This window comes from Giraffa tippelskirchi, chromosome 5 (genome assembly GCF_054371585.1).
Source record: "Giraffa tippelskirchi isolate mGirTip1 chromosome 5, T2T-mGirTip1v1.2.pri, whole genome shotgun sequence".
Classification (NCBI taxonomy): domain Eukaryota; kingdom Metazoa; phylum Chordata; class Mammalia; order Artiodactyla; family Giraffidae; genus Giraffa; species Giraffa tippelskirchi.
In genome coordinates, this window is record NC_137279.1 from 135,395,135 (window position 1) to 135,417,737 (window position 22,603).

Consider the following 22,603-nt stretch of genomic DNA (forward strand, 5'->3'; position numbering starts at 1 on the left):
TTATTAATTAGTTGTTTTGAAAACTATTTTAAGCTGAGCATTACTCCATTATAGAAGCTCTAAGAATCAGTACTATCAGGTAGGTGTTAATTTAAAATTATTTATTCATTTCATTAATTTAACACATATCAGGACTCAGTAATCCACAGGGAAGATAGGCACAGTGCCTGGAGGCCACAATACTTTTAGGGAGCTGTGCAAATGTTTTCATTTCTTTTAAAACCAAAAGAAAAATTAACTTTTAGGTTAAAAAATATTAAAATATGTAATACTAATATACTTACCTTTATACCAACATGGTAATAAAATATAATTTTTAATATGTTTTTTAATGGAAGAAGTCTATGAAAACTAAAGTTCCAAGGACCTATGAAAATGATAATGTAACCTATGCCATATTTCAGCTATGTTAGATTCTAGAGATAAGAAGATGAGTAGGACACAATTTTTGTTCCCAAAGTACTCACAGCTAATGAAGAAAATGGACATAAAATAGGTATTTATAATGTGGTTTCCTTGAAGTTGTTTGGAATAGTCATTATAGCTTGAAGAGCACCAGAGTTTTACTACAAAATGTCATTCAACGCATAGACTGAGTCTTTTCCTTCTTTTAGTTAAATTTTACCAAAATAGGATTTGTATATATTTTAATGATACACATACAGCATTACTATATGTTTGTTCCTTTCAAACACTGCTGATATTATCATTTGGATCTGTAAGTCAAAATTTTCATATCTTATAAGCATACTGCATTAACATGACCATGAAGGAAATGCCAGGTCTTACGTATTAATGGTTCAATGGCAAAAATGAGAACTTCAGTTCTCCCATGCTTAGCAAAGCTTCCCTACTTATATCCTTCTGAGTTTTATTGAGGCTTCAGACATGAAACAGAATCTTGGCGGCACTTTCTCTCTTCATAAAATTTCTCATATATATGAGATTCAGCACTTTTTCAATTACTCTTCCTATGCCATAATTGAGGTAGTTAGAATGTTCTCCTTAACCTAAATCTTCCTTGTTAATATTTAAGTCCACTTCCACATTTTTGTTGTCAATTGGAGAATGATTTTTTACCATTTTCAACTTTACCTGCATTATCTTATTACGCACACAAGCTTTTTGAATAAGCAGGGCAATATGGGACACTGGAAAGAGCACAGGCTCAGAAAAACCTGGGTATGAATCAGAATTATGTCGCTCAAACTGTATGACCTTGGTTAACTCATTTAAACTCATTGCATCCCAGCATCCTCATCTATATAAAATGGGGATCATTATGAATATGTTAGAAAATTGCTGTAAAAATTAGAATAATATATGTTAAGTATCAGGCCAGTACCTGGAATATGGTAGATGGCTAAACAAGTAGCTGCTGTTATTATTTGCCATACTTTACAAATTAAGAAACTGAAAAAGACATATTAAATGACTTTGGTCAAGGTTGGGGGCTATGGTACCCAGTTTTTCCTGGGAAACTGGAGGCTTGCTTTTGATCAAACCTTATTGAGAATGAAGTCGTAGGACACAAAGAAAGTGCAGAAGCAAAAAGTACAGAAAGAACACTGACATCAAAGCAACTGGGTAATCAGTATGTATTTATTGAACACACTGTAAGTGTAAGATATCCTTTGCACAAGTTGGACCACTTTGGTTTGCCAGTGACTGAATCCTAACTTGCCCTTCCAAATGGCTGGTATAACCCAAACACAGGATGTAGGGCACTGGTTCTGCTGATGTCTGGATTCTGTGGGAGAACACTTTCAGGATTCCCTCTCTATTTCTAACCAGTTAGTCTGGTATTCTTTGCAGATGGCTTTCTCCATGCCATGGGGAACATGGCTCCTAGCAACCTTGATCTCTTCTCATCTAAGCAGCTCTTCTATCAGCAAAGAAAGAAGGTTTCTTCCTTTTTGGCTCCAATCTGAAAACAATTTCAAGCATGATTTGCATGGGACCAACTTAAGTCACATACTCCTCCTCAAACCAGTCACAACCAGGAAGATGAGGTAATATGATTGGTTGAATTGAATTTCTAATGAAATGAAATTCCATTTCATTAGAATTTCTTTCCTATGGAAAGAGATGCATTGAGCATGCCAAGATAGTAACCTTTACCTTCTATAAGAGGTAATAGAATAATAAGTATTTTAGTGGTAGAGTTGGTTCAAAGAACCAAAATGCTAGAATCTCTGGATGTCTGGCTAAGATACCACAGGGCCTGAGTGGACATGTCACGTGAACTTTGTAGCCAAGAAAGAAAGCCTATCATACTTTCCTCTCGCAGGATGCTGGCTCATAAAAAACTTGAATTTATTTCTTAGTATACATACCTTTTAATGAAGAAAGTTATAAACACTTGAGTACTATCTTAAAAAAAGCAGAACCTCTAAAGAGGATGGTTGAAGGTGACATTTCTGTTGTTTGAAAAACTTTAGGATGTCATGTCCTGTGGGAATGCATTATTCTAACAATTTACTTAACATTTTTGCTTCCTATAGAGTGGACTGGGTGTGGGAGCTGAAAGCAGACTCGTGAATTGAATTTATAGTGGATGAGCTTCTCCTAATGCTTTTGCCAGGTTGTTTAAGACTGTTTGCTCTTGGTTCCAGTACTTTGAATATCCACTCACCACTGCGTTAGTGGGAGGACTATTGTATTATGTAAGAGATCTGGAGAGCTAGTGACTTAGTAGAGAGTCAGTGTTTTGACTTTATGCCAACATCATCATCATTTCCCTACTCGTTTCACATTTCTCTTATCAGCTGGGCCCTCGATTCAAGGTTACCTTGATTATTTTCAGGTCTTGAGTCATGAATCTCCCCTATTTTTACCTCAAAAATGTTTTTACCAACAACTCACTTTATCTTCTTTCTTTTCAAAATTAAAGGTGTCCTCCAAGGGGGTGAGGGGGGTAAGATTAGGAGATTGGGATTGGCATATATACACTATGTATGTGTATATATATAAAGTGTTATATTTTATACTATGTATAAAATGTTAGTCACTCAGTCATGTCCAACTCTTTGCGACCCCATGGACTGTAGCCCACCAGGCTCCTCTGTCCATGGGATTTCCCAGCAAGAATGCTGGAGTAGGTAACCATTGCCTTCTCCAGGGGAATCCTCCTGAGCCAGGGAGTGAACCCAGGTCTCCCACATGGCAGGCAGATTATTTGCTGTCTGAGCCACTGTAACTAATGAGAACCTACTGTATAGCACAGGGAACTCTACTCAATGCTCTGTGGTGACCTAATTGGGAAGGAAATCCAAGGAAGAGGGGATATACATGTACATGTGACTATTCACTTTGCTGTACAGGAGAAACTAACACAACATTTGAAAGTGACTGTAATCCAGTTAGGGGCTTCCCTGGTAGCTCAGCTGGTAAAGAATCCACCTGCAGTGCAGGGGACCTGGGTTAGATCCCTGGGTTGGGAAGATCTCCTGGAGGAGGGCATGAGTCAGACATGACTGAGTGACTAAGCACAGCACAGTCATTGAGATCAGAAACAAAGAAAAAGTCTATGATGACTCCTAGGTATTTAGTTTTGTGACCTGTATGGATAGGGATATAATTAAATTAAAATAAAATAGAATTAATTTAAAAAATGCCTACCCTTTCCCAGTGCTAAATTCTTCTCTCTTTTACTGCCATAGAAAACTAACTCCATCTATTTCTTCATCGTCTATCTGTATTTCCAGTTATTCCTCTCTGATGCATCTCCCCCCACTTATCTACCTATAAGACTATCTCCTTGAGATATCATCAAAAAGGATAATGTAGGTGGCAGTATACGGTTGCCCTAAAGTGGAATGTAAATATGATGGAATATCATTGTTATCCTTTTTCTCCTTCACTCCACAACCATCTAAAAAGTCAGTATAAAGTATTTCTTAATTTTAATTTTTCATTATTCAGCTCATTACTTGGTATCTTAAAATCTTACTTCATTCTCCTAACATACTATCCTGGGGTTCATATCATTGCATTATCTTTCTTCTAGCACATGGCATAGTTGACTATGCCCTCCTCTTGATTCTACCACCTCACCACCTTGGTTTACTTTCTCTCTTTCTGACCAATAATATATTTTTTTTAATTTTGACAACTTTATGGATATGCAGTTCACTCATTCAAAGTGTACAATTCAATGGCTTTTTATATTCAATATACACTGAATTGTGCCATAATCACCACAGTCAATTTTAAAACATTTTTCATCACCTCTGAAAAGAAATTCTACATTCCTTAGCCACCTTCTCCAATCACCCACCCCTCCCAGCCTTAGGCAACCACTAATCTGCTTTTTTCTGAGCACTCATATTTTAGTGATCTTTTTCCCTGTGTCTCTGAATGTGAGTGGTCTCCATCATTCTGTCCTTGCTCATTCTCCCTATGCCTCCTCTCTCTCATAAATAGTTCTCAAAAGAGCTCCCAGATCTCTCTCTTCACCTCAACTTCTTTATTAGATGCCTGTTGATAACTTTAACCTACGTATCTCACCAGTCCCCAACTATAATGTACACTAAAATAAACTCTTACCCTATCCTAAGTTATCTTCTACCCTATCTCAGCTAACAGTATTACATTTCTACCCAGTCATTTGGACTTAAAGCCTTGGTTTGATTTTGTCTCCTCTCTCCCTGTTATCCTCAAATCCAATTTAAGCCATATTTTAAGGACACTTTGTTCTATCCACCTACTTTCATTCTGTCTCTCCCCTCTGCCTTCTCTTCCTTCAGGTGGTATAGCTCAGGCTGATGGAGTAGTACAAGGTCTATTATTTTGCTTTTGGTGAGGTTGTCCAGAAGTATTTTGTGGCCATAGTTTTTCTCTCTTCCTCATTCTTGATTCTTTCCCATTTCTGAGAATAACTATTTGAACTCAGTTTTAAAGATCACTAAATCTTACTCTACACAAGTACCCTTCTCTTAACCCCCATATACATGAATGTACTAAGAATGGCCTGTATAACGTGTCTAATAAGCAACAGTCAGGTGTATGCTGACTATTATTTGTAAGCAATGACAAAGCAAAAAATATTTCCTAGCTGTATGTTTTATTAATATAATTTGCATCTTCAGAGGGGGAGAACAAGATGGCAGAGGAGTAGATGGACGTGGAGTACATCTCTCTCCAGGGATACATCAGGAATACACCTTCAGACACAGAAGTGCATGCAGAACATCAGCTGAGAGCGGACAGGAGTAACTGACCAGCAGAAAAGAATATATAGAACCACACAAAACTCGGTAGGATGAAGGAACCAGAGGGAAAAAACAAGAGTGTTAGTAGGACTGGACCTGCCCTCGGCAGGTGGGGGAACTGAAGCAGGGGTCTGATCACCACATCAGGGCAATTGTCTGAGTCAGAGGAGAAGCATTTAAGGCTGAGAGTGAAACAGCTTACCTGTGGCAGCCTAAATGGAATGAGAATCAGACAGTCCTTGCTGCAGCCATACATACCCTGGACAGGGACTCAGGTCCCCTGGAAGACACATCGGCTGGGAGCTGGAGTTTAGGGATTGTGTAGCAATCACAGGGCAAGGGCTGATGTTGACTGCGGAGAGATGGATTGAGGGGATGTGAGGGAGGAGATCGTGGCGGGAAATGCCTGTGGAGGAAAGCCGGGCAGCCATGGAAGCAAGGCGATACTGCTGAGTCACATGTAAGGGGTAGAGCCATCACCATAGTGTCTCTCTTCCCACACGCCAGCATCGGCAGCTGAACAATAGAGAGGCTGGCCCATCAAATGCCTGACGAACTGAACTACAGAATAGGACCCCAGCCAGGGGGCCCCTCTATGTGCCTGATGCACCAAACAACAGAGAAGGACCCCAGGCAAGGGAGCCTCTAAGTGCCTGAATGGGCGAGGCTATGGAGAAAGACTGGCCAACGAGGCCTTCTGATCACCAGCTACAAGAGGCTCGAAAAAAGACTCTGATAGGGTCATAACTCCTCCGGCGGAGGCAGTCCGTGTCCCTGCACACTTGGTGCCGTCAGAGTCCCCGCAAGCCAAGCAGCTGCACCACCTTCACGCTCAACTCTCACTGGGGCAGAGCTGCCACAGGAAAAAAATGTCTTGCATCTATGCACGCAGGGTTGCTTTGGTCGTGTCCAACTCTTTGCGACCCTATAGACTGTGACCTGCCAGACTTCTCTGTCAGGGAGGGGATTCTCCAGGCAAGAATACTGGAGTGTGTTGGCCAATACTGTTTGCCATACCCTTCTAGAGCACTGTATTTCCTGCCGCCCTAGCTGCCAACTCCCCTGAATACCTGGTGCTGCCAGAACTCCTGCGACCCAAGCAGCTGCACCTGGCCCTCACAGGGGCAAACCCAAGTCCTCCAGGGAAGCCTCAGGAGCAAACCCCAGTGGACGACCCACATGCAGAGGTGTAAATAGAATCACAACTGAAACCCAGGGGCAGTGTGGCTAAGGAAGAAGACCCAAAACCTTCCCACCAGCTGTACAAGCTGCAGATTAAACCCACATGACCAACTAGGCAGACTCCGTGTCTGTGGAATATATAAACGGAGATTGAGTGCTCCCATAAAAGAAAACGCACTAGTTCTGATAGCTGACGTTGGAGGCAAGAACACACAGGCGTAGGACCAGATTAGAGTCTAAGCAGCCCCTACAGCAGGTCCAGAGATCAGCACAGTGTTGGAGGGCACCCTAAGGATGTGAAGTGGACTGACTCCCAGCAAGGGAAAAGGACTCGGACAGCAGTGACTCAAGAAAAACATTTATTATTCTTATGCTTTGACTTGTTCTGTAGATTCTTTTGGATTTTTTTTTTTTTTGGTCCTATTTTTCCCCCTCTCTTGTAGTTGTCAATTTTATTGGCACTATGAAATCTAAGTAAGCTTTTGAGCTTTTTCCTTTTTTTCAGTCACATTTTTTATTATTGTTATAAACTTCTGCCTCTATGTTGAGCTTTTGCAGTTCTGTGGAGTTTTTCCTTTTTTTTTTCTTCTTTTCTCTTTAATTTTAATTTTTTAAACCTATTATTTTATTCCTTTGTTTGCCTTTCCTACTGTTCTTTTCCCCTTGCAGTTAATCTTTAACATATATAAATCTTCTTCATCTACCTCTATTTAACTTTGCATATCTATTCTCTCTTTTCTTTCTTTCCTTTCCTCTCAACATATTGTTAGTTTTGCTTTCATTGCTTTATTTCCCACTTAACACTCTGCTTTAGTTTTATTTTCCAGTTTGTGCTTTAGTTAGTTTCGTTCTTAACTGGTAAATATAATTTTTGATTTCCTTTGTTCGTCAGGTCAATCTACTGTATTTTTGTTGGACTGTTTTGACTTTGCTTATGGGTGTATATGTATATGTGTATATTCCATTATTTTAATTATCATTTGCCTGATTTTGTAACTGCCATTTGTCCGGGGTTCCTCTTCGGTTTCTCATTTTGGGGTATTTGTTTTAATCTCACTTAATGCCATAACAAACTACTTGTGGAATCTTCATTTCTGACCAGAGATCAAGCCCTGAGCCTTCAGAGTAGGAGCACTGACTCCAAGACCCTAGACTTCTAGAGAACTAACCCTAGGGAGTATCAAATAGTGAGAACTCACACAAAGGAAACCACTTGAATACAAGACCCGGCATCACCCAACCACCAGTAGCACCCTGTGCAGGACACTTCATCTGAGGAAAAACAAACAAACAAACAAAAAAACTCAGCACAAATCTCACCCTATACTAAGCTTACACAAACCATTGGACCAAACTTAGGAGGTCAGAAACCAAAAGGAAGAAAGAATTCAACCTTGAAGCCTAGAAAAAGGAGACCTCAAACACAATAAGTTTAAAAAAAATAATGAAAAGGCAGAGAAATACTACACAAATGAAAGACCAAACTAGAAACACAGAAATCGAAATAAATGAAGAGGAAATAAGCAAACTACCTGAAAAAGAATTCAGAATAATGATAGTAAAGATGATCAAAAACCTTGAAAACAAATGGAAAAAATGTAAGAATCAATTAACAGAGACCTAGAAGAATTAAAGAATAAACATGCAGAGACAAACAACCCAATTACTGAAATTAAAAATACTCTAGAAGGAATTAATAGCAGAATATCTGAAGCAGAAGAACGAATCAGTGAGCTGGAAGATAAATTGGTGGAAATAACTTCTGAAGAGCAGAATAAAGTAAAAAGAATGAAAAGAACTGAGGATAATCTCAGAGACCTCTGGGACACTATCAAGTGCACCAACATTTAAATCATAGGGGTCCCAGAAGAAGAAAAGAAAAAGAAAGGGTATGAGAAAAATTTTGAAGAGATTATAGTTCAAAATTTCCCCAACATGGAAAAGGAAATAGTCAATCAAGTCCAAGAGGCACAAAGAGTCCCATACAGGATAAACCCAAGGAGAAACATGCCAAGACACATACTAATCAAACTAACAAAGACTAAACACAAAAAAAGAATATTAAAAGCAGCAAGGGAAAAGCAACAAGTAACATAAATGGAAACCCCATACGCTTAACAGGTGATCTTTCAGCAGAAACTTTGCAGGCCAGAAGGGAATGGCAGGATATAGTTAAAGTACTGAAAGGGAAAAATCTACAACCAAGATTACTTTACCCAGCAAGGATCTCATTCAGAATTGATGGAGAAATAAAAAGCTTCTCAGACAAGCAAAAGTTAAGAGAATTCAGTACCACCAAACCAGCTTTACAACAAATGTTAAAGGGACTTATACAGTCAAGAAATACAAGAGAAGAAAAAGATCGACAAAATCAACCCCAAACAATTAAGAAAATGGCAATAGGAACATATATATCAATAATTACTTTAAATGTAAACAGATTAAATGCTCCAACCAAAAGACACAGACTGCCTAAATGGATACAAAAACAAGACCCATATATATGCTGTCTACAAGAAACCCACTTCAGACCTAAAGACACATATAGACTGAAAGTGAGAAGATGGAAAAATACATTCCATGCAAATGGGAAGCAAAAGAATGCTGAAGTAGCAATCCTCATATTAGACCAAACAGACCTTAAAATAAAGAATATCACAAGAGGTAAGGAAGGACACTACATAATGATCAAGGGATCAATCCAAGAGGAAGACATAATAATTGTAAATATCTGTGCACCCAACATAGGAGCACCTCAATACATAAGACAAACACTAACAGACATAAAAGGAGAAATTGACAGTAACACAGTAATAGTAGGAGACTTTAACACCCCACTCACACCAATGGACAGATCATCAAAACAGAAAATTAATAAGGAAACACAAGTCTTAAATGATACATTAGATGAGATGGATCTCATTGATATCTTCAGGACATCCCATCCAAATGCAGAAGAATACACCTTCTTCTCAAGTGCGCATGGAACATTCTCCAGGATAGACCACATCTTGGGTCACAAACCAAACCTCAGTAAATTTAAGAAAATTGAAATCATATCAAGCATCTTCTCCAACCACAATGCTATGAGGCTGGATATAAATTACAAAAAAAAAAAAAAACTGTAAGAAACACAAACACATAGAGATTAAACAACACATTTCTAAATAACCAACAGGTTACTGAAGAAATCAAAAGGGAAATCAAAGAATTTTAGAAACAAATGACAATGAAAACACGACAACTCAAAACTTATGGGATGCAGCAAAAGCAGTTCTAAGAGGGAAGTTTATAGCAATACAATCCTACCTCAAGAAGCAAGAAAAACATCGAATAGACAACCTAACTTTACACCTAAAACAACCGGAAAAAGAAGAACAAACCCTACCCCCCCAAAATTAGTAGAAGGAAAGAAATCATAAATATCCAAGCAGAAATAAATGAAAAAGAAATGAAAGAAAGAATAGTAAAGATTAATAAAACTAAAAGCTGGTTCTTTGAGAAGATAAACAAAATTGACAAACTTTAGCCAAACTCATCAAGAAAAAAAGAGAGAAGAATCAAATCAACAAAATTAGAAATGAAAAAGGAGAGGTTACAACAGACAATGCAGAAATACAAAGGATTATAAGAGACTATTATAAACAGCTGTATGGCAATAAAGTGGATAATAACCTGGAAGAAATGAACATATTCTTAGAAAAGTTCAATCTTCCAAGACTGAACCAAGAAGGAATAGAAATTATGAACAACCCAATTACAAGCACTGAAATTGAAGCTGTGATCAAAAATCTCCCATAAAACAAAAGTCAAGGACCAGATGGCTTCACAGGAGAATTCTGTCAAACATTTAGAGAAGAGCTAATGCCTATCCTTCTAAAACTCTTTCAAAAAACTGCAGAGGAAAGAACACTTCCAAACTCCAAATTTGATGAGGCCACCATCACCCTGATACCAAAACCAGAAAAAGAAAACACAAAAAAAGAAAACTACAGGCCAATATCACTGATGAACATAGATGAAAAAATCCTCAACAAAATTTTAACAAATAGAATTCAGCAACACATCAAAAAGCTCATACACCATGATCAAGTTGGGTTTATTCCAGACATGCAAAGATTCTTCAATATATGCAAATTAATCAATGTGATACACCATATTAACGAATTGAAAGATAAAAACCATAGGATAATCTCAATAGATGTAGAAAAAGCCTTTGACAAAGTTCAGCACCCATTTATGATTAAAACTCTTCAAAAAATGGGCGTAGAAGGAATCTACCTCAACATAAAGTGAAAAATGAAGTCACTCAGTTGTGTCCGACTCTTTGCGACCCCATGGACTGTAAACTACCAGGCTCCTCTGCCCATGAGATTTTCTAAACAAGAGTACTGGAGTGAGCTGCCATTTCCCTCTCCAGGGGATCTTTCTGACCGAGGGATTGAACTCAGGTCTCCCACTTTGCAGGCAGATGCTTTACCATCTAAGCCACCAGGGAAACATCAACATATAAAGGCCATATATTATAAGCCTATGGCAAACATTATTCTCGATGGGGAAAAACTGAAAGCATTCCCCTAAGATCAGGAACAAGACAAGGGTGTCCTCTTTCACCACTATTATTCAACATAGTTCTGGAAGTTCTAGCTACAGCAATCAGAGAAGAAAAAGAAATAAAAGGAATCCAGACTGGAAAAGAAAAAGTAAAGGTCTCACTGTTTGCAGATGACATGATACTGTACATGGAAAACCCTAAAGATAGTATCAGAAAATTACTGGAGCTAATCAGTGAATTTAGCAAAGTTGCAGGATACAAAATCAATACACAGAAATCACTTGCATTTCTATATACTAACAATGAAAAATCAGAAAGAGAAATTAAGGAATCAATCCCATTCACCATTGCAACAAAAAGAATTAAATATCTAGGAATAAACTTAGCTAAAGAGACAAAAGAACTGTACACAGAAAATTGTAAGACACTGATGAAAGAAATCAATGACGACATAAACAGATGGAGAGATATTCCATGTTCCTGGGTAGGAAGAATCAATATTGTGAAAATGACTATACTATCAAATGCAATCTACAGATTCAATGAGATCCCTATCAAATTACCAATGGCATTTTTCACAGAACTAGAAAAAAAATTTCACAATTCATATGGAAGCACAAAAGACCCTGAATAGCCAAGTAATCTTAAAAATAAAAAATGGAGCCAAGGAATCAACCTTCCTGAATTCACACTACACTACAAACCTACAGTCATGAAGATAGTATGGCACTGACACAAAAACAGAAATATAGACCAATGGGACAAGATAGAAAGCCCAAAAATAAATCCATGCACCTATGGGTACCTTATTTTTAACAAAGGAGGCAAGAATATACAATGAGGCAAAGAGAGCCTCTTCAATAAATGGTACTGGGAAAACTGGACAGCTACATGTAAAAGAATGAAATTAGAACACTTCCTAACACAAATACAAACTCAAAATGGATTAAAGACCTAAATGTTAAGACCAGAAACTATAAAACTCTTAGAGGAAAACATAGGCAGAACACTCGATGACATAAATCAAAGCAAGATCCTCTATGACCCACCTCCTAGAGTAATGGAAATAAAAACAAAAGTAAACAAGTAGGACCTGATTAAACTTAAAAGCTTTTGCACAGCAAAGGAAACTATAAGCAAAGTGAAAAGACATCCCTAAGAATGGGAGAAAATAATAACAAATGAAACAACTGACAAAGGATTAATTTCCAAAATATATAAGGAATTCATACAACTCAATGCCAGAAAAACAAACAACCCAATCAAAAAGTGGGGAAAAGACCTAAATAGACATTTCTCCAAAGAAGACATACAGATGGCTAACAAACACATGAAAAGATGCTTAACATTGCTCATTATTAGAGACATGCAAATCAAAACCACAATGAGATATCACCTCACACCAGTCAGAATGGCCAAAAAGTCTACAAACAATAAATGCTGGAAAGGGTGTGGAAAAAAGGGAACACTCTTGCACTGTTGGTGGGAATGTGAATTGATACAGCCACTGTGGAAGACAGTATGGATATTCCTTTAAAAACTAGGAATAAAACCACCATATGACCCAGCAATCCCAGTCCTAGGCATATACCCTGAGTAAACCAAAATTGAAAAAGACACATGTATCCCATTGTTCATTGCAGCACTGTTTACAATAGCTAGAACATGGAAGCAACCTAGATGTCCATAGGCAGATGAATGGATAAAGAAGTTGTGGTACATACACACAATGGAATATTACTCAGTCATACAAAGGAACGCATTTGAGTCCTGATGAGGTGGATGAACTTAGAACCTATTATACAGAGTGAAATAAGTCAGAAAGAGAAAGATAAATATCATATTCTAGCGCATATATACGGAATCTAGAAAAACGGTACTGAAGAATTTATTTACAGGGCAGCAGTGGAGAAACAGACATAGAGAATAGACTTATGGAGACGGGGAGAGGGGAGGAGAGGGTGAGATGTATGGCAAGAGTAACATGGAAACTTACATTACCCTATGTAAAGTAGATAGCCAACAGGAATTTGCTGTATGGCTCAGGAAATTCAAACAGGGGCTCTGTATCAACTTAGAGGGGTGGGATGGGGAGGAAGATGGGAGGGAGGTTCAAAAGGGAGGGGATATGTGTATACCTATGGCTGATTCACGTTGAGGTTTGACAGAAAACAACAAAATTCTGTAAACCAATTATCCTTCAATCAAAAAATAAATTAAAAAATATAATTTGCATCTTCAAATAAGTATCTTATTAGAACAACATTTGTAACATATTTGATTTAGAAAGTTGAGATTTTGAGGATCCAGTGATGGAGTAATGAATGTGTATTAAACATAGTGCTTGTGTTTTGATACTTTTCCAGCAATCATCAGTACGTAATTATTCCAGCCTATGTGAAACCTTCATCAGAAACATCACCTATCAACCTCTAACTTTATTTCTGCCATTCCTGTTAGCTAAGAATGATTCAAGACAGCTTCACTTTTCCTAGTTCCAACCTTAAAGATGTATGATGTACCAACAGCATACTGTGGAGCTGTAAAAAAGAATAGGAAAGCTCTTTATGTCTTATATGGAAAGGTCTTTATGTGGACTGAATTATTTGTGTCTCCCCAAAGTTCATATGTTGACCACCTAGTGTGATGGTATTTGGTTATAGGGCCTTTCGGAGGTAATTAGGTTTAGATGAGGTTGTGCAGGCGGTCCCCTCATGGTGGGATTGCTACCCTTATGCTCTTATAATAAGAGACACTGGAGAGCTTGCTGCCTATCTTTGCCATGTGAGGACACTGTGAGAAGACGGCTGTCTGCAAGCCAGGAAAAGAGTTCTCCACAGAACCTGACCATACAGGCATCCTGATCTATTATTTCCAGCCTCCAGAACTGTGAGAAAATACATGCCTGCTGTATAAGCCATCCAGTGTATGGGATTTTGTTATGAGAGCCTGAACTGACTAATGTAGTTGCCAAGACTTATTTTTAAGTGTGGAGAAAGAGGTGGCAAAATAGTGTACTCTTGAGGTAAAAAAAAAAAGAAGGGAAAATAATTTATACTTGTGTTGGCTTGTATATACATTTAAAAAATCCTAGGAAGTAAATGAGAAACTAATAATGTTGGTTAGTTATTTTAGGGGGATAGGAATTTTGAAGATAGAAGACAGGGCTGGAAAAGAGACATGGGTGTACATCATTTTATACTTTTGATGCTCAAAGTATGTGAATGTGTTACCACTTCAAGAAATTAAATAAATGCAACTTATTAAAAATAATAACAAAAATATTTTATTTGGGAAAACAAGATTATATTGAAATAAGGAAAATACTGTTCATATTGAAAGAGGATTTTTGATTAGCAGAATAATTATAGCAGAAGTTGACATTTGATGCAGGCACAATTTGAAGAACATGAAGGAATTTGAACTATTAATTGTATTAAATTGCTTTCTCAGTCAGTTCTTCAGTGATCCCCATGATGATATAGAGAGCTCTTATCAGCTACTGCCCCTTTCTTTGGTCTGCATTGGTTACTGCCAGTAGAGCTTGAAGTGCCCCACATGCATGCATTTTGATTGAAAGATGATGGCAACAGGTTCTCAAGTGTTCTCTCAGTAATGGCCAGAATGTCTCTGAGAGTAATACCTCCTCCTTCAACTTCCCTCAGTGGGTAATCCAGATTCAAGCATACGACTACTGAGAAGAGGACCCAGGATTCAAGAATACAACCCCTGAGAAGAGGACCCAATCTCTTTATGGACAAAGATGTAAATTTTCCCACAACTTACTTTGGCCAATTATTGTTCTAGAGACATTATAGCATACCACCCCAAAGAGGGGCTTCCCTGGTGGTTCAGTGGTAAAGAATCTGCCTGCAATACAGGAGTTGCAGGAGACCCAGGTTCAATCCCTGGGATGTGAAGATCCCCTGGAAGAGAGCATGGCAACCCACTACAGTATTCTTGCCTGGAGAATCCCATGGACAGAGAGGAGCCTGGTGGACTACAGTCCATAGGGTTGCACAGAGTCGGACACGACTGAAGCAACTTAGCACACACACACCCCAAACAGGTCTTTTAATTTCTGTTTAATGTCTAATCATAGATTTCTTGTTCGTTGGTCATCTAGCCTTCGCCTGACTCTCTGCACCCATAGACTCATTTTGAGTTGTGTGCCATGACCCCAAAGTGCTTTTTCTCTGTCTCCATGCCTTTGTAAACGCCATTTCCATTGCTTGGACCACTTATGCCTTTGTAAACACCATTTCCATTGCTTGGACCACCTTCTATTTGTTACTTATGCTGAAGCTCCCCCAAATAGAGATAGTGTTTTTCTGATATCATTCTATATTTATTGAACCCCATTGAGATTTTCTACATGATTATTCCTTCCTATTAGATTCAAGATGTTCAGCAGGAGCCATAGCATATTCATTTTGCATACTCAATGCTGATATCCATTAGGCACTTGATGGTTGAATGAATGAATAAATATACAGCCTGGCTGAAATGTTAAAGACAAAAATATCACAGTACTCTCTAATAAAATCCCATTCAATGCTTAGGGGAAGTGCTTCACAGGAGGTTTCTAACTCTGCACTGTAAGTGTGTTATTGAGCCCCTGATTGATTCATAAGGGCTGAATTCTGTCAGGACCATTCTCCGTGAATCTTTTGATATTTTGGAGTGCGTTCAATTTTGTAAATTTTTTTGGTGTGTGGTTTGAAAACTGCATCTCCAAACTAAGGCATCTCTATGAGGATCCCCTCTGTTTAAGTGCATTTAATTTCTCACATTTTAAAGCAAGATGACAGCTCTCAGTGGATTTTCATCCTTATCTCCAGAAAATCACATTTCTTATGCTTTGTGGTAATGTAAGTTACATATCTATAGACATCGCTTTGTGGAAGTGAGACTTCAGCTAGAACCTCTGATCCACATTTGCTTGCCAGAGAGCCAGAGTGGCACCAGGGTAATCTCCACTGCTTTGTAGTTAGATATCTTTCTCACATGTCTTTCTCAAAGATACCCTTTTAAAATGTGAAATTTGCATGAAATAAATCATTGATATTTTTTCTAGCTGAAAGAATTCACTTTCCAAACTAAAGAGGCTGATTTTGGAGTTTTAGCTGTGCCAATAATCTACCAGAGACAGATTTTAGAATTAGGCTCATTATCTTTTCTTAATTCAGTTTACCCTAAACAGAGTAGATAAAAATAAATGCTTAAACTTTTCCATATTAAGACATGCTTGTATAAATATGGCCTCATAATAATTTGTTCTCAGAGCTCATTGACTTTAATTGTCCTATTGATGCTGTGTCCATTGACATATCTAATAGGTAGTATTCATTTTCTATAGTATCTTGAGATCCTAACATGTAGCAGGATGACTTTTGGAGAAGGCAATGGCGACCCACTCCAGTACTCTTGCCTGGATAATCCCATGGACGGAGGAGCCTGGTAGGCTGCAGTCCATGGGGTCGCTGAGTCGGACACGACTGAGCAACTTCACTTTCACTTTTCCTTTCATGCATTGGAAAAGGAAATGGCAACCCACTCCAGTGTTCTTGCCTAGAGAATCCCAGGGATGGAGGAGCCTGGTGGGCTGCTGTCTATGGGGTCGCACAGAGTTGGACATGACTGAAGCCACTTAGCAGCAGCAGCAGCAGCAGCAGCAGCATGATGACTTCAGATAGTAACACTATATTGTATACTGGAAATTTGCTAAGAGAGTCAACTTCAGGTGCCTTTACCAAACACACAAAAAGTGCTAAATGTGTTAGGAGATGGATACATTAATTAGCTTTATTGTAGTAATCATTTCACTGCGTATATGTATTATCAAAACATGATATTGTACTCCTTTAATATATACAATTGTTATTTAAAGAAACTAGATTTGCATTAGATTGAATGCAGAAGGAGATAGGAAAATTCAACTATCCTCTATTTTGCAAAAATGTAAAATAATGTCACTATAATACATGTAATAATGTATACATTCTTTGGAGGTTTTTTTTTCTTTTCATTAAAAAGCATTGCTTGTATTCCCCTAAAAAATATCAAAACAAAACATTTTCTATAGTAAGGGGCACTGTCATAAGCCTGAGTTCAATATACTTTTGAACATAATCCTGACACTTTTCTCAGTATCAATAGCCTGCTGGCTCTTAGTGACATGTGGTTGAAGGCAAAACTTCAACAATATTTACTGGATCTTAGTTCTAATGCCATTTATTATAAGTTTTGGAGATAAAAAGAAAAGTTCTGAAATACTTCTCCCACCCTAGAATTTTAGTTATTTTGCAGTTACCAAGTCTGAAAAATCTCTGGATTTTCCCCCCTCCAGGAAAGAGTGTCTTAATTAAATAATTAGGCCCTTTTAAGGATCAGTTCCCTGTGGGTTGCTTCTTTAATTGCCTCTTCACTCATCAGCTAAAAACCTCCCTAGGCTATTTCTTGTTCATTCTCAATATAATGTTTTACCTATTTAATTCAGTTTAATGCAGTTGTTTTTGTGTAGCTTATATATTTTTCTTTGTTTGTCATCATCATCTGTTCAAAATTGTAAGGTCCCAGAAAATAAGACCCAATAAGTCCTTTTTTATGGTGCTTACATTAGCATTATGTGATATTAAACATTTAATAATTTTTCAGTGTGATGATTATGAAGATGGAAATCTATCAGTTCAGTTCAGCCGCTCAGTCGTGTCCGATTCTTTGCGACCCCATGAGCTGCAGCACGCCAGGTCTCCCTGTCCAACACCAACTCCCGGAGCCCACCCAAACTTATGTCCATTGAGTCGGTGATGCCATCCAACCATCTCATCCTCTGTCGTCCCCTTCTCCTCCTGCCCTCAATCCTACCCAGCATCAGGGTCTTTTCCAATGAGTCAGCTCTTCACATGAGGTGGCCAAAGTATTGGAGTTTCAGCTTCAACATCAGACCTTTCAATGAACACCCAGGACCATAGTGGGCTGTTAAGTGTGAATTTAATATGAAAAAAAAAATGCTCATTGAAACTCTGGTTGTGCTATTCATAGCACACAGCAGCCTATATCAGTTGCTCAGAAGAGTTTAGTATTATGTGAAAGCAGTGATGAAAATGTTCAAAATTGCCAACTTCCAATGACTCATAAAATACATATGTCTCTTAAGTTGCTTACCTGCTTTTGCCCTTGGGATATGTTTCTGCTCTTATGTCTCCAGCCAGAGTCTGAAAAGGCATATAGGAGGTCAAATCAATCAATTTTATACATACTGGTAGTTCTAGTAGTAAAGTTAGTCAAAGAGAAAGTAGTAATGATGTAAATCATAATTTTGAGGGATTATTGTGGAATTTAGTGCTTGATGGTCAACTTGCATTAATAAATCAGCATTCATTTGACTGCATGGTTTGTAGAACTAAGGAAAAATTCCTCTTTCTGTCAAAAGTTCTGTATGGTTAGTCTGACTGTGGAAGATTTTGTATCCACAGGAGAAAATTAAATGGTTTGTCTTGCTAGACTAGCAGAGCTTGGGGGAGCAAGCCCTAAAGACAGAGCAGTTTCCTAGAATTGAAGGATTTAACTTCGGTTCTAGCCCTCCCTTCTGTCAGCCTCGTCAGCAGGAAAACTGTCAAGGTTGATTTCAAATGAATCATCCTTGGCACTTTTTCCCCCTAAAACCGCTTACCTGTCACTTCATGGAAATTGCTACTTGTCCTTAGTTGCATGCAATATTAGCTCAGACATTGCACACGTTATACCATAGAGATTGAATAAACTCCCCCATTATGTCTATCTATATATTAAACATGTGTCTTATATATGTCTTATGTATGTCTGTATAATAAGGAAGTTTCTTCGAAACTGTCTAATAACTCAGCAGTTTTAGACTTAAGGGATGAAACCATAGCCTTTTGGTCACTTAGCTGCCTGAATTTGCCCAACAGTGATTGGGAAATGTTAGGCTTGGAGACAACCTTTAAAAAGTACTCAGAAATGCATTTTTTGCCAGCTCTACTAATATTACTTCTACTTAGAAGACCTACATATTTCTTAATGCTTTTAAATGTTTATAAGGTGTGTTTATGATAACATTTTTTTTCTCCTTTAAAACAACCAAGGCCCTTTAAGCACATGTGTCTTCAAGGCACAGAATTAGAATATTTTCACTCCTGGGGTTTATATCTAAGATCAAATACTATCACATGCTCTAACGTGAATAGAAATCAGGTTTATGGCTCCTATGATCAGAATACATGTTAGACTTGATGAGCTAGGAGCTGAGAAAGAGATAATGATGACACCTTGTACAGGCTGTTGTCCTGAGTCCCCACCTTTCTCATCCAGGTCCACAGTCCTTTATCTGCAATTCAGAAATCCAAAGGGGGCTGGAAAGCAAGACTTTTCAGTAACAAATTTGGTGATCTAAACTGATGAGAAACAATGTAGTCCTTATTCTAGTGGTCCCATCTAAGTAAATGGAAATATTAATATGTTGGATCATAAGGTGCTGCCCCAGGCCCATCAGAGGTTCTTTGCAAAAACATATACTTACCACATGACTTCTACAGTCCAAAAATGTCTAAGTTCTGAAACATATCTGGCACCAAATATTTCTGATAAGGCATTGTGAACTATACATTTTCCTTACAGTCGTAAATGCATTTATAAAATCAATGGGGGCAGTTTTCATATTAAATATTCTGTCACGTATATGGGTGGTTAGATGTTCTCATAACACCTTATACAAAATTATAACACTTACCATAACATATATGCAAGTGAAAGTGAAAGTCACTCAGTCGTGTCTGACTCTTTGAGACTCCATGGACTATACAGTCCATGGAATTCTCCAGGCAAGAATGCTGGAGTGGGTAGCCGTTCCCTTCTCCAGGCGATCTTCCCAAACTAGGGATCGAACCCAGGTCTCCCATATTGCAGGCGGATTCTTTACCAGCTGAGCCACCAGGGAAGCCCATAACATATATAATAGTTTTTGATCTAGTATCATCTGGACTAAACTGACAACTGTTGCAGAGAATAATTTATTGTCTTCTGGTTAAACTGTTTATTGTTTATTTTCTGATTATAACACGTTATATGCTTCTTGAAGAAAATTGGAAAGCATGTAGAAGTTTGAAGAAAATAAAAATCATATATACTCCTTCTTCTTAAAGAGAGGCAAAGTTACTATTATATTTTATTGTCTTTCCTATGCATATCTTTTAAAAAATATCAATTTTTGGCTGGGTTGGGTCTTAGTTGTGCCATATAGGATCTTTCTTGTGGCGTGTGGGCTTCTCTCTAGTTGAGGTGCACAGGCTTTGTTGCCCTGTGGCATGTGGGATCTTAGTTCCCTGACCAGGGACTGAACCCACGTCCCTGCCTTGACTGGTGGACTCCCAACTACCGGACCACAAGGGAAGTCCCTTCTATGCACATTTAAAAACTAAAACTGAGGTCATATCAAAGCATTGTTTTCCTTTTTTAAATTTTATTGATATAATTGACATACTACAGCTTATAGGTTTAAAGTGTACATATTGTCAAATGATTACCACAGTAAGTTTGGTTGACACCCATCGAAAGCGTTCTTTTGAGTGGCTACAGAATACCCCACAGGTATGGATGTAACATGATTTATTTAACTGCTCCCTTATTGCAGGGCTTCCTAATTTTTCCTGATTTTTTAAATGAATAGAGAAACTGTTTCTAAAGCATATTGTTAAGCACAGTGCTTAGCACAGTCACTCAGTGAAAGGTATTGAATTGATTAAAGTTATTTTCATCTACTAAAATCGTAGCACAAATAGGTTTATTAGGTTTAATTAGATGCTTAGGGAGAATCTGAAAGAATGAGCTCCATTGTGAATACATCTGGGTTGTAGAAGGAGCAGTTTAAACCTGGGCTGGGAGATGCTGCAAAGGAAGAGGGGCAGCTGACTGTGTGAGCGGTGGCGAGGGGGAGCATTGAGGAACTTCTGTGTTGATTAGAGATTTTGAAGTTTGTTATGTAGTCTGTTTTCTCTGTTAATTGTTCATCGTCATCCCTGTGAGAGCAGACAGGTGCTCTTTGAATGTAATTGAATGTCTGCTTTAGAACAATGTGACAAGTACATATTATCTTCTTAGATTCCAGTATGTGTTAAGATGGACATAGTCATTTCTGGAAATTTCCAAATCAGATTTTTATGAACTCTTCCAGGAAATGTGATTAGGGCAGCCCACAGGACTCTCTCCCAAGCAGGGCCAAGCAGATGGGAGCTGGAAGCACCATTTTCACCCTAAAGGGATGAAAACAAAGCCTAGCAAACTGAACTAGCAATATTTAACACTCTGCTGTTTTGATGATACCCATGTGGGCTCCACCTCCAGAATGCCTATTCCCATATCATGTACAACTAAAACTGCATATTTTGGTTCATGGCCAGACCTATTCCATGTTCAGACTGTTTGAACACTGTTGTGATATTCAATAAGTAATTAGTGATGCAAACACTGATCAGTGTTCAGTTAATTCATTTGATTTAATTAAGCATTTAATTTTCTTCTTTTTTTATGAAAGAAAAACAAGAGAGGAAAAGTAATCTCTTCTAGCTTTTTCAGTTACTACCTCTTGGGCTATAACAAACCATGAGTCTTTTAAAAGCAAAACAAATTAAAGTAAAATAAAAATTATGTTTAAACTTTCAAAGGGCAATGAAAATAGAATTCCTTTTAAAGGGTGAATTATTTTCACCCTGGAGATAGTAGTATGAATCATATATTATTTCTAAAGAGTTAGATAATCTTTGCATGAGTTAGTCTTTTTTTCTCACTCTTTTATTTATTCCTTAGAATAAATAGTATAAAGTAACATAAACTTATATAGAATGTGATATTGTAGACTGATATGATATCAAGTCTTAAGGACTATTCCCCAAATGTTAACCGTTCATTCTTCCTCAGTTGACATTCATCAGTCTTTCCTGACAGTGTCCAACCTCTTCTCCCGATCTGCACCTTACCAGTCACGACCATTTCCAACAAGAATCAGAATGATATTGCAGTGAGGCAGACAATATTGTAAAGCTCAAGAAACTTTAACAAGGTCACAAAAGGAAAAGTTTAACTGAAAAGATAATTCCTAAAGTTAATTATAATGTCAGAAAGTTCTTGGCAAAAGGCAAATTAGAGTTGAAATCTTTTTCCTTTCTTTTTCAAGTTTCATGTTATGGTCTTATTCTGTGGAAACACATGAGCTTTCCATAAAAGTACAATTCTGATTTTTCTATGTAGTATTCTTGTCCCCTTTCCTCCTAAGATGATATAATTATCACAGCATTCCCACAAGAAAAACTGTTTTCTGAGGCAGACTTTTTGCTTTTTACTTCTTCCTATATTTTTGAAAAGGTCTTTCTTTAAAGACTTTTCTCATTTTTCCCCACTTTTGAATTGGCAGATGGTATAGTTAAATAATTTTTCCAAATATAAAAAATACACTAAAAAAACCTTAAGAACTGAACAAAAAATTGAAGCCCATGTACTGGGGTCCAAAAACAAAATATGCTAGACTAGTAACTTATAGATAATCTGTACATCATTTTATACTGATACATATACTGATTTGCTGGGATGTTTAAATAGATTCTCTGGAAAATTTAGTAAGTAGATACATATGTGGCCT

The 22,603-nt window shown here is 37.7% G+C and overlaps 1 protein-coding gene across 17 annotated transcripts in view; it reads left to right on the top strand.

Moving 5' to 3' along the window:
* Positions 1-22,603, top strand: part of DDAH1 (dimethylarginine dimethylaminohydrolase 1) — a 263,209-nt gene that overhangs the window by 74,982 nt on the left and 165,624 nt on the right. For 2 of the 17 annotated variants that reach the window (XM_081490044.1, XM_081490040.1), the window contains exon 1: positions 1,938-2,012. The exons of 13 other annotated variants lie outside the window; for them this stretch is intronic. Coding sequence is in view for 1 of the 4 variants with exons in the window: in XM_081490024.1 (XP_081346150.1) it covers positions 1,816-2,012 (197 nt within the window). In the remaining 3 variants the exon portion in view is untranslated. Of the gene's footprint in view, positions 1-1,815; positions 2,013-22,603 lie in introns of those variants that run through there. 2 more of the 17 variants (XM_081490024.1, XM_081490039.1) reach the window with 2 other exon arrangements.